This window comes from Trachemys scripta, chromosome 9 (assembly GCF_013100865.1).
Source record: "Trachemys scripta elegans isolate TJP31775 chromosome 9, CAS_Tse_1.0, whole genome shotgun sequence".
NCBI lineage: Eukaryota > Metazoa > Chordata > Testudines > Emydidae > Trachemys > Trachemys scripta.
This window is the reverse complement of record NC_048306.1, coordinates 11,901,741-11,914,765: the sequence shown is the minus strand read 5'-3', so window position 1 is coordinate 11,914,765 and position 13,025 is coordinate 11,901,741. Positions and strand designations below refer to the sequence as shown.

Here is a 13,025-nt window from a genome sequence, read left to right as displayed (position 1 = left end):
TGGCAGTCTGAGATGTAACACTGAATTCACTGATCACTTGGGGGTTATTCTGACATGCCGCCTCAGGCAGAAGCAGAGTGCAAAGTACAATAGCAATAACACAAGATAGCAGAGACCCTCTCTTCCGAGGCTTGGTCAGGGACTGGAGCAGAAACAGCGTACAGAGTCAGCAGTGGGGACTGAGAGCACCCCTGCCAGTTCCTGTTTCTGCAGAAACAGACCTCAGATTGGCAATTGGAAGATAAAGGATTTAGGGCTTGTAAGTCTGGTTGCACTCTGAAAAGTGACTATGTACAAACGGCACTTTCTTACTCAACAGATCTGCCCCCTCTCTGTATTCAGAGTTAAGATCTGCTAGCATTCAAGATTAAAAACAAGCTACCCTTTGCTGCTGTGAGCCCTGCAAAGCCAACACAGCTACGAGACAAACCATGAGCTGGAGTCTGTCCCTTCTTTGGCATTATCAAGCAAATTGCTTCCTAAATTCCAAGAAGTTTTACCTATGTAAGTATAAGGAAGGCAGTGGGACTGCATGGGCATCATTGAAAACCCAGTGCTTCTTGCAGGACCTTTACTATTGTCAGGGGATTAAAGGAAGGGGAACATGGTGAAGGGCAATGGTAGTGGCACCAGGGGAAGACATTTCTACCACACCCAGGAGTTCTCACAAAAATATTGCAAATAATTTTGTACCTGGCGAACCAGACTTCTAAGCAAGCTGGGAGTACAATTACATATGCAAAATGTACATGTGGTAACATGCACACACAGTAGCTGCGGTTGTGCATGCGAATGGCATATGTGCATAGGCAATGGTCATACAAAGCTACTTGTGCGAGCAGTGACCCCATATACATGAACAATTGTAACAGCACCTATGAATCAGATGCACTGTTATGATCCCAACTTGATGTTAACTCAAGCATTTATCTTTTTAATTTTCAACAGCTAATTCCACTTCTGTTGTTACTCTTGTGTTGTTGGCCTACAAGCTCTCTTTAACAACATCCTGCTGTTACAGTAACTTCACTGTGGGCTGATGAGTACCCTGATGGATGAGACTTTAGAGTGAACCCACTACGTCAGCGTAGTCCAGCTGATAGTTCTCTCATCTGTCAACCAGACGGTTCTGGGTTTGAAATCCAGGGTAAAGCCACATAAAAGAGCCAAGCAGACAGAATAGATGCCTGACATCCTTCCATCTATATTTTTTAAATGCAAAAACTGCCTTAAAATACACGCTCAGTCTGTAACTCAAGCCAAAAAGTCAAAGCCGTTGCATCATTAAAATTTTCCTTCTGGCAAGGATACTCACCCGTATTCCATGTGGGAACTGTGAATATGTTTACCTGTTTCATTTTACTTTCAATAGGATCAGTACAACCAAAGGTCTGTACTTAATTCTTGAAATCAATGCCAAATCTGCATGGGAACTGAGGGTGGACTATGGGCCCTGAAAGCACACTCCATATAGAAACACTCTAGGATTTAAGGACATCCACCTGATAATTGATTGTTTTTTTTACTTGTACATTGCAAACATGGCTTTTTTCTGGGGCTTATGTTGGGTTTTTTTTACCTGACGTTTTATACTGAATTAATTTTCAATTCCACTGTACTCTAAAATGGTCAAATCCAACATTTTTTACTGCAAGTCCAGGTTGATGGAATTACAGGAATTCTGTATAATTCACTGGCAAAATTAGTCCAGGTTAATTGGAATTACAGGTTTGAGTGGCATTTTTAAAGGGCCTAATCCTGAACCTGTGAAGTCTATTTGAGTAGGACTGAAGCCATAAAAGGCCTTGTATTTTCCAAGCATTCCCAAACTTTTTCACAGTGTGGGACCACATCTTAATAGAGCCCATCTCTATGCCATTGGTGATCACATGACCTACCAGGGGCAACAACAGCAATTGATCACTTGGTGAAGTGTTAGAAAGTAACTATTTTAATTTATTTTACTGATGGTTAGCAGCTGGAAGCCAGGAAGGATAGCCAGCACCATTTGACCAGCCTGCTCTCCATATACCACCAGCAAATGTTGATGGACCACATTTTAAGAACCAATAGATCCCAATGGTTCCAAATTAATTAGAAGTAGGCAAGATAAAATTCATGTTTATTTGTATTGTGGTCATGCCTATGAGGCCCAGTCATATCCTGGGACCGTTGTGCTCGGCGCTGTACAAGCACAGAACAAAAAGACAGGCTCTGTCCCAAAGAGCTTACAGTCTAAGTAAAAATATTCCTTAGGGCAGGGCAGTGGAAAAGCTAGAGATAAGGAAATGGAAAGAACTATCTGTCCTTGGGATTACTGCTAAGCCCCTTTTAGAGCCTGAGCCTGCAATATTGAAATCAATGAGAGTTTTGCTTTTGACGTCTATAGAAGCAGAATTATGCCTACCACAGGGGCAGCGGCTGGTAGGAGGCCAGAACACAGGAAGTGTCCATAAATTATTACTGTTATCCTTAATCAGTTATAAAACATTCTTTGCCTTGTAAAAATACTATGTACATTTGTGGTAAGACATGTTTCCTGCCCTAACAGGCTGATAATCAGTGAAAGACAAGACAAACAATGAGGCAACAGTTCAGAGATAGAAATGTTTGGAAAGATTATCCAGGAGGAAAACAAGGTCCATTAAAGAAGAGAGTCTTATGGAGGTTTTAGAAGGTGGCAGAGAGAGAGGACACTTCGCAGACAACAACTGGGAGACTCTCTCATGTTGAGGAATAGCATGAAAGAAGGTATGACGCCGAGAAGAGAAGGAGACAAAGACGGCTCTATGGCTAGGGGATTGGGAGGGGCACAGGGAGCAGGATGGAGAGTGGAGGAGATGACAGCAGAGACGTAGGCTAAGGTGAGATTTATATAAAGCCTGGCAGGTGAGGACAGGAATCCAGTAAAAGGATTCAAAGGGCAGGCTGGCACAGAGTGCTGGGAGGTGACCTAAGCAGTGGAGTTTTGGAAAGACTGGAAGAGGGTGGGGAAGAGGGCAGAAGCAGGAGAGGAGAAAGATATAGTAATCAAGCCGTGAGAGGAACAAGGGCTGGCGGCTTTTGTGTCATCAACAGACATAGTTGAGCCCCTTGAACAAACTTACACACCAAAGATCTGATTACCGCAACCAGTCCTAAGTCCATAACTTCCCTCCGACAGCTGGCATACAGAGGAACTGGGTGTGCAAGCTGGAGACAGCTTCACTGTTAACATACACTGCAGGGAACTATTTTAAACGAACATTTTCAAGTCAAATGAGGCATCAGCATTTCTTCTCGAGGAAATTGCTAAAGGACTTTATTTCAACATTCTGTCCCTCAGTGACGGGCCTTGCATCCACAGTCATGTGCTAACAGATATTTGAAACACTCTGACTTGGTTTCATATGTAAGATTATAAAATGACTATTTCAAAACTGATATGGGTATCTCAATCCAGCTAACCCCTTTTCCAGTGGACCTCTGCTTACTCCTAAGTAAAAGAGTGTGAAATTCTGGCCAAGGTGTCCTAAGGATGATTTTTAAAGTTCAAGGAGTTTATTGGGGGATACAATATATTTCCCTTGACTTGTGCCTTTAAGTATGAAAACCAGAAAGCCCCACAGCATGTAGATCTCTTCCATCCCACAACAATGCAGTCGTACATTATGTTCTTTCTGCATTTGTAATTACAGGGCAAAACAGATTTGTAACGGGCAGCATAGTTTGTAATCACATGCCATCCCGAGAGCTAGCCATAACACTTTACTGCAAGCTTGCCAAATATATTTTTGCCATCCTGCCCTAAAAGTGTAACCGATTCCTCTCCACCATTATTTCACTATCGTGCATCAGGCTGGCTTAAAAATGGGGTGGAATTTCCTTCCTTCCAGGATAAAGGACAAATAATCCTCCTTTGCATGGCTAGTTACCCCAAATCAGGGAGGCCAAGGGCTGTGGGCTTTGCAGGAGCAAAGGGCAGCTCTGTCTAATGTATCCTTCTCTGCCCAGTGTGATTTCTCCTCTCCCCTCCTCCTCCGCTATAACACAGAATGTATTCTCTATAACAGGGAGTGAAACCCACTGGAAGGAATTTGGGCTCTAAAATTATATGCCAATGTCCTGATGTGTTTTTCTTTAAATCTCTTCCAAGTTTACTTTTCACTGAGGCAGCCTGGGATTTCCTCTGGGGTACAACCAGTCCAGTGACCTCACTGCCTCTAGAGCAATCAACGCCGACAACTCAGAGCCGGGGCCAGACTTCTATTTTGAAAAAAAGAGACCAAGAATTGACTGATGGCATGGAGGATAGACTATGCTCAGCCCTCACAGGAGTGGAGTCGCTGGACTTGCTATATCTGGGAGTGCCACTCTGTGGTGGCAAATGCCTGCATTGTGGTGGTGTGATGCGGTCGGCTGTTTCAGGACACTGGAAGCTACCTTGCAGAAGGTAGAACTGCCCTGCTGAAATCAGTCTGGGTGGTGACCCAAGCTGTCCCTTCCTGTGAACATTGGCAGGGCTAGCTCCAAATTCTCAGGGCATCCCACAACTTCCATAGCTGCATCTGCATTCTGTACTGAAGGGAACTTTCGAAAGTGTCTGCCCGTCTTTTGCTGTGGCTGGAGCTCGCTCTCGCTCTCTCTCTCTCTAAGTAAAATCAAAGCGCCCATTACTCCCTCCCATGTGAGCCTTACTATGTATTCCCAGTTAGCAGGCATTCTACCGCAATATCATCTCCTGATGGTGGTGGGGGCAGAGATTTCTGTCCCACACAGGACAGAGGGCGGGTGGCTTTTCCCAGGATACATTGTCAATTTCAGGGCAGCTATACCGAGGGCAGGACCAGAGTGCCTGTACAAAGGGGCAGCCAAATAAGAAGCAATAAATAACATTTGGTAATGCTCTGTGGGGTATGCTCCTCGGCCGCATGGCCATTGATTCCCTGGGCCCAACATAAGAGACTCCAGCTGGTAAGAACAGAGCAGCCCACGGAAGGATTGCTGCACTGTGGGGAGGAGGTAAAATGGGCCCAGCGGGGGCCACCCCTCCCTCAGCAGCCCTGGACCCAGAACTGTGCAGGGGAGACCTCCCCCACACTCTGGGAGCACTGGGATTCAGGTGGTGCATCCCCCCACTCCCCGCTATGGGATCTGGGGGCGGAGGGGGGACAGAAATTGCAGAAAGGAGCCAGGCAGAGTTTCCAGCCAGTAGGGACCGAACCAGCCGAAGCAGGGACCCTGGGATATGCCACTCACTGCTGAGGAAATGTTCTCTGGCTTCTCTGTTTTGCTGATCGGCTCTTTGCTCCAACCTGCCCCCTCCCTCACAGCCACCTCACCTTGTCAGCTTCACTGAACACCCTCTTCTCCCCTGCCCTGTCCTGCTCACCCCGTGCCTTTCCCTTTTCTTTCCATTTAACTGATTCCCCTCCTAAATCCACCCCCCAAAAATCATGGAAATAACATGCCACGTGCTGCCATCACATTGTTCTCTCCGCTGTGTGTCCTCGTCCTCCCCCACCTTGTGTCTGTCTTAACTGTTTAGATTGTAAATTCTTTGGGGCAAGGACTGTCTGCTACAACACCTAGCACAATGAGGCCCCATTCTTGGTTGACCCTGAGGCACTACCATAATAAACATGATTAATAATAACAACAGCATCCTCCATGAGCCAAGAAATGCAGGTGTTAATGGTGCAAAGCACTGCATTCAATTCTACATGAGATGCAGCATAGATTGCAGCAGAAAGCAAAGACCACGGACGGATGCCCCTGCCTACAAACAGATGGCCTACCCCTGCCCAGTTTGCCAGAGGGGCTTCCATGGAATCTGGGAAAGGGAGTGATGACATCATTTGCAAGCCCTATCTCTCAACCCTCCTTTGTTGGGTGCTGGTCATTCCCTCCCAGGGTGAATCCCCGTCCTTGTCTTCACTGCCAAGTTAAGTCTAGTTATAACCTGAGGGTTGCGCATCTCGGGTCCTGTCCACAAGCAACCCCTTCACTCGAGGACGGTGGTGCTTCTAACAGAGTTAGCTAGCCTGGCAGGGGTACCTGCTATTGCTTTCACCATCGCTTCTGTGCAGTTCCAGAGTTATTTCACAGTGTGGTAGCTCTTATTGGAGCGAGGCTAACGCGAGAGGCGAGGCATTAACTGGTGTTAGGTAACTCCACTTGATTCTGCAGTGAAGACACGACCTGCTTGTGAGGAAGAGGTGTGACTCGGTCCTCGGATTTGAGTCTCTGGAGGTACCTTTACCCTGAACCCTCCGTCCCTGCAGCAGGCTAAAAATAGCAGTGTGGATGTCCTGGCTTGGGCTCCGAGACTAGGGTGACCAGATGTCCCGATTTTATAGGAACAGTCCCGATTTTTGGGTCTTTTGGTTATATAGGCTCCTATTACCTCCCACCCCCTGTCCTGATTTTTCACACTTGCTGTCTGGTCGCCCTAACTGCGACCCAACCCCCCTTGCGAGCTCCAGCCCAAAGGGGAATGTACCGGTGTTTGTACCCCGGTAGCGCAAGCCCTGCAAGTCTGTACACCCAGGCTCTGAGACTCGCTACCGCGGAGATTTTTTCTGTTTGTTTTGCAGTGTAGACATACCCTAGGTTTGTCAAGCTGGCAAAAGAAAGGGAGAAGATCCTACAGACCCCTCCAAAATAGCAGAAGCTGTCCAGAGATCAGGAAGAAAGGGATGGGGAGGGGTGACCCTCAAAACCAGGGGCGCTGGAGCAATTTGTATATTAGGGGTGCTGAGAGCCATGGAACCAAACTGTAAACCCTGCATATAATGGAAACCACTTGAAGCCAGGGGGTGCGGCAGCACCTATGCCCAATACCTAACTCTGCCAGCAGAGCAATACAGAAAGCTCCCATCTGGAAGCTGTCGGGTTCTGGCTCGGAGAAGAGCTTCTCCAGCAAACAGACATTGGCTGACTCTGGAGAAACTCAAGAGGAGAAAGGGAAAAAAAGCAGAGCAAACAGGTGACCCGGGATCTGCTGGGTCTGACACCTGCTGGGTCCAGCCCCATGTTCCCCATAGTCTAACGCCTAAGTGGAGACGTTGGGGGGCTGGATCCAGCTGCCGGGTTTTGCCCTGGGACGCGCTGGGCTCCGGAGTGGCTGGGTGCACGGGGAGCAGCTCGCCTGGGTCTGCCGGCTCCAGCTCGTTACCTTTCCCCCTAATCAATTCCCTGCCCCTCCCTCCCCAGTCCGGCTCCGCTCTGGCCGCAGCTGCTGCATCCAAACCCCCTCGGGCACGTCACTTCCTTGCAAACTTTCCCGAGGAAATGTCTCTGCAAAAGTTGTTTTTCTTCAAAGAAACTCGGCTCCGGGGCTGTTTCCTCGCCCTCTGACTGGGGAGGATTTCCCGGCGGTGCCTGCTGCTTGCATGTCAAGCTTCCTGTGTTTGTCACACAGACAGACAGCTCGCAGCCATGGACGGACCCGCTGACAAGGGCTGAGCTAGGTCGAGACCGTTAGCTCTGCAAAAATCAATAAATAACGTCCCCTGGTGCAGCGCCCCTCACACCCCCCCAGCGAGAAACGCCTGCCCCAGCGGTGGCTTCTCCTGCACAGCCACTGACTCCAGCCTGGTGAAGTTTCCCGGGATCATGGCTAGGGACTACACGGCCAAGAGCCTGGACAACATCGACCTGGCAGCGCTCAGGGTAAGTGGCACCTCTGGCTTTAGCCAGGGCTGGGACATGGGGGAGCGGAGCTCATGCAGATCTGGCCGGGCTGGACCCATCTGAGCCTGGCTGGGTTCATCTGCCCTGCCTAACCCGTGTTGAGCCCATGCCCAGCTGCTTTGGCTGACCCGGTCCATGCCTAGCCAGTGTGGCCTGAACTGAGCCGTGCTTAGCTGGGCTTTTCTCCCCCGGCCAGGTCCATGCCCCTGCATTCCTCTGGGGGCATTCGCAGCGCCGGGAGCAGACCCAAGCCTTGATCTTGCCCAGTCGCCTGTTGCTTCTGGTTTCAGCTTGCGCGAATGTTTCCTCCTCCTCCTCTCTGGAGGAGAAGCCTCAAGGCTGCTTCAGTCATTCCTGGTGCTGTTGTTTTTCTGGGCAGGGTGATGGTGTGCTTCAGTGTCCCAGCTGAGGTGTTTAGAAAGCGATTTTCAGCCTCTCTGCTGCTGTTGCCCTTCATGACCCACCCAATGTGTTTTCTTCCTCTGTATTATTCTGGCAGATCCTTGATTTGACAGCATCTGGTTTTAAGCTGTGATTGGCAAAGGATTCCCAGCCTTACAGAGTTTTAGTTTGAGTTGGGAGATAGTTTTTCCCCTGATGAGTACAAGTCACTGCTGACTATTGCAGAAGGAGCAGCTAGGTGGAGTCTGTGCGGTGCATCTTTAAGGACAAAATAACTGATGCCTGCCTGACCTTTTCAAGGTAGGTGTCACTATGTAGGTTGCCTGCGAGCTGTTTAAAGCTATGTAAAGATGGCCTGGGCTGTGCAAACTGTGGGCCCAGTCTTCCTTGCATGACTGACCTTTAGGGGGACTGGACTCCTTGCAGAGTAAGACACACAGGATTTCACCCCGTCTGTGTAAATATCTCTAAAATGCACACAGAGGACCACATGTTCTGATGGTGCAAATGGGTGAAACTCTATTGAAGTCAATGACGCTGTGCCCAGTTCCACCAGCAGAGAATTTAGCCCCAAGTACTCACATACCTACATTGAATGCTCCTCACCTTACTCCTGCAATAACTGTACTCAAGTCGACTCACAGGTATAAAATAAACAGGATTTTTGGGTCCAGAGATGTTGTTTTATTTTATTCCAATCTCATCACTGTCCCCTTCCCCTTCCCCAGTAACTAATTCCCATTGACTTCAATAAGAATTACTTTAATCCCGCAAAGGTGTGGGGAGAGGGTGGGTGTGGTAAATAGGGCCCGTGTGTGTGTGTGTGTCCCCTATTTTTGCAAGGCCAACAAAGCTGACATGAATATGGCTGATTATAAATACTAGCATCGTGCCTGCTCTTGCAACTTCCAGGGTTTTAATGTAAACCAGCTCTGTCTCCATAAAACCGATCCTGGTCATATTTCATGCCCACAAAGAGTTAACACGGTTGCAACTTAGGTGGCCAGCTTAGATGTTTAAAAAGATGAGTGGAAATATCATGCCAGTCCAGCCACAGCTATTCTTCTAATGCACTCTTCCTATCCAGGGAGGGGAAAAAACTAGTAGAACTGTGGCGAAGTGCTTTCAGCCTCAGACAGGGAAACCAAAGCAAGATATTTTCTAAAAATGACTTTAAAAGAGGGTTTGGAAAACCCTGCACAGAAATCATATGGCGGGGGTTCCAAACACAAGAGGCAGGAAAAATAAAAGGCCTGCAGTATCGTAGGGATTGCAATGATGGCACAGGACCCACTGACCCGGTCATGGCCAGGAAAGCCAGAATTCAACCTGAAATGTAGCTACACTTGGACGAGTAAGACAAAGTGATGAAGTTACGTGGATGTGTCTTATCTTGTTAAAGAAATAAGAATCCTGTGTGAGCAGGAAGGAGAATAGCTTTGTAAAGCAGCCTGCTGGCTTTCAGTGTCAAAGCCAGCAAATCTCCCACAGGGTTTTACCCCAGAGATCCTGAATACTGCAGGTCTAGACCTCAATAGGGAAACACTAAAGAGTCCCAAAGTGCCCCCTTGATCCACATGTAAGACAGTGTTCAGCTATCTCCACAGCATAGTCCCTGCTTCCCAGACCCAGCAGAGGCTGCAGTCTTGGGTCCACACAGGAGGCAAGAGTGGAGACAGGCTGAGGCCAGCAAATTTCCAGCCCCATGGAAATTATGAGTGGAGGGGAAAACAAATTTGATCTGGGGTCATATTTTGCAAAGCCCTCTCCCTGGGTCAGCCATGGCCAAAGCTATGCCAGGTAGTGTGGAACTATGCTATCGCATTGTTGTGAGGGAGGCAGCCAATTGAGGGCAGAACCAGTGCAGAGGCACATGGCATTAGTTCCCTGGGTGTTACCATCCCACTGGAGGAGGTGGGGCTATGAGGGGATCCTCACAGAGATGTCCTCCTCCGGGGCCCCCTCCTCCCATGGGAAGAGGTGGTCTGGCCCATACATTCCAAAAGTTCAGGGAGCATCAGGGTGGAGTTGTGCTGCTCTTTGGCTTCCAAACCAGGTTATTACCCCGTGCTGCCCTGGTGATCTAACGGTGTAAATTTATGTTACCGACCTTCCAGGGTTGCTCGTTTCATAAGGGCAACCAGAGGGCTAAAATGCCTTTTGATTTTTTGCTCCTGTAAAGAGGGACAGAGGCCCAGCAGAAAAATCAGAGCTGCAAACTCTTTTCTCTTGCCTGGCTGCAGAATCCATGAAAAGTGTATTTCAGTCGGTATCCTGTTGTGTGCAGCATTTGGCATGCCACCCTGTAGATGGGTAATATGTTGCCCAGGTGGCATCTAGGTCAGCAGTCTTGCTGTTGCCTTTTGAACACTCTGCAGATGATAAAGGAAAGCAAGAAGACCAGCATATGGTACAGGGCATTACAGTAATTAACCTCAAAGTGATGAATGTTTGGGTCAGAATTTTGGCATTGGTCAAAGGAAATGTAGCAACTTGGCAGTTGGGTAGGTGGTGAAGGGTTATACGGGCTATGGAGTTTTAAAATGTTCGCTGAAAGGAAGCACTACATCAAAGATGATTCCTACCTCTGAGATAATTAAGAACTTGGCCCAGTGTGAGGACTTAACCATAATGTGCCAGCTGAGGGTGCAGTGCTCATGTCCAACCAGACAAGGACAGTACACAGATCCCAGCATTTGTCACACCAGCAAGGCCCTGTTTAATACTGTGCATTGATTAAAAGAAGAGAGAGGGTCAAGCCTATTGGCTATAGTCATTTCTTTGGAGACTTGAGACATGAAAATTGAATTGGCTACTAAAGGTGGTAGACAGGTTTTTTTTGCTATATCTGATCTACTGTTGGCATTCATTTAAATGGTGGAAGCCAGTAGCTAGCTGCATAGGTTTTTCCTAATGTGCTCAACATTTTCACAAACTAGATCTGGAGAGGGTGGGGGGTAGTAGGCCAAATGGGTTGATAAAGCTGGTTTTGAGGCAGATAAACCCTGCATAGGTTCATTTGCATAAACAGAGAACTTCTTTCCTCTCACCCTATTATAGGTAGAGCTGATTTTACCATTGAGGTATTGGGTGCATGAACTTAATGAGAAATTAAACTTCTTTTCATCCACATTGTTGTGTGCCATTCACAACAGCTAATTTATCACCACTATCTTCCAGAGAAAGATCCATGGGTGGGGCAATTGCTCTAGGATTCTATAGTGCAGGGGTTCACACAACAAAAATTTTGGTGGCCTCAGAGTGCGGCCACCAACACTTGCTGGTGCCGCTCTGACAATTTTTCCTAAAATACTTAATTAACTTTGGGGAAAACAAATAAATATGCACATAGACATGCCTAAATCATAGTAATTTACATATGTAGGGTTGTTGGGTTTTTTTGTAGATTCAATAATAAAAATAATGTAGAGTTGTCTCTATGCTTTACTGGACCTAAACAGAATAGAAACACAAATGAGGTGCTTTGCATGTTGTCTTTTTTTTCTTGTGTCTTTTGCTTTTTTGGTTGCTTTTCCTTAAAGACTTGCTAGCTACTAAGCTGCTGTGAAAAGTAATACACCTCTACCCCGATATAATGCGACCCGATATAACACGAATTCGGATATAACGCGGTAAAGCAGTGCTCCGGGGGGGACGGGGCTGCGCACTCCGGCGGATCAAAGCAAGTTCAATATAACGCGGTTTCACCTATAAAGATTTTTTGGCTCCCGAGGGCAGCGTTATATCGGGGTAGAGGTGTATTAGTATACCAACAAATATCACTTTTCACAGCAGACTTACTCAGCCCAGGCAAGTCCTGAATGGGGAGGTGGGTAGGAAGGCAGTGGAGGCCGGGGGTGACGGGGCACTAGGGGAGGCAGTGGGGGCCAGCAGTGATTGGGGGGATGGTGGGTGAGCTCTGGGCCAGAGCCCACCACAGCATGGCTGGGGAATGGAGCCCAAAGCCCCGTGGTTGGAGCCTGCCATCTGCCACCCCAGGGCTGAAGCCCAATCTTACTGCCCCCCGAAAGGTGGGGAATTAGCTGGCTGCCTGCTCCTTCAGCTTTTTGTGTCTCTGTGGGAGGGGAGGAGCAGGACCCAAACACTGCTGGGGGCCCTGGGGGAAGAGCCACTGCTTTTCTCCCCACCACCACCTCCCAGGAGGCTGTGGCCGCAAGAAAAGCCCGTGTTGGCCAAATGCGGCCACGGTGGCCGCATTTGAGAAACACTGCTATAGTGCCCATTCCACAAAGGAGCTCTAATGAGGAAGAATTCCAGGGAGGGTGAGGGTGTCTGAATATTTGATGGATCAGCACTGGGGGTAGCGCTTATGCTGCCCAACTGTAAGGCCCCACGAGTCTAGAACTCAGGCCTGCAGAGTTTCCAGGCACTTGGCATCTCCATGGTGCCAGTCAGCCGCTGCTGTAACCAGCTTGCTGCTCAGCTGCCCATGACCCACTGTGGGCATGGACCATGGGAAGTCCCGCCTCAAGGGATCTGACAGGCACCAGCTTCATGGCTCCTGATTGGCTCCCTGTCCTATATAAACCCAAGGGGTGTTCCAGGAAGTGTCCAGGCAACAGTGTGGACCACTTATAGCTGCCAGGCCCATTCTTTGCTCCTGACTTTGACCTTGGCTTAATTTGATTTTCACCTTATTGCTGGCTCTAACATAATTGAAAGAAAGAGCACAGCTAATTAGATCCTAGACCAATGGAAATGAAGCACCATACAAGGGCTCCACTCCTGCAAAGCCTTTTATGAGCTTTCCTAACTTTTTGCACATGAAATAGTTCCATTGATTTTGGTATGCGTAAGAAACTTCAGAATCGATACCGAAATCAAGAAAGGATAAACTCAAACTGTGCCCTAGCGTCTTATGTGTAATTTCTCTGCTAATTTCAGTATATTTCCTTGTGCCTTTCTCCCGAGCATGTGCATAAGTGAAA

The 13,025-nt window shown here is 48.1% G+C and overlaps 1 protein-coding gene across 1 annotated transcript in view; it reads left to right on the top strand.

The window, feature by feature from the left end:
• Nucleotides 1–7,222: 7,222 nt before the first annotated feature.
• Nucleotides 7,223–13,025, top strand: part of NRK (Nik related kinase) — a 126,730-nt gene continuing 120,927 nt past the window's right edge. Inside the window, exon 1 of the mRNA XM_034781124.1 lies at nucleotides 7,223–7,653. Within this exon, the coding sequence (XP_034637015.1) occupies nucleotides 7,597–7,653 (57 nt within the window). The 5' untranslated portion in view covers nucleotides 7,223–7,596. The remainder of the gene's footprint in view (nucleotides 7,654–13,025) is intronic.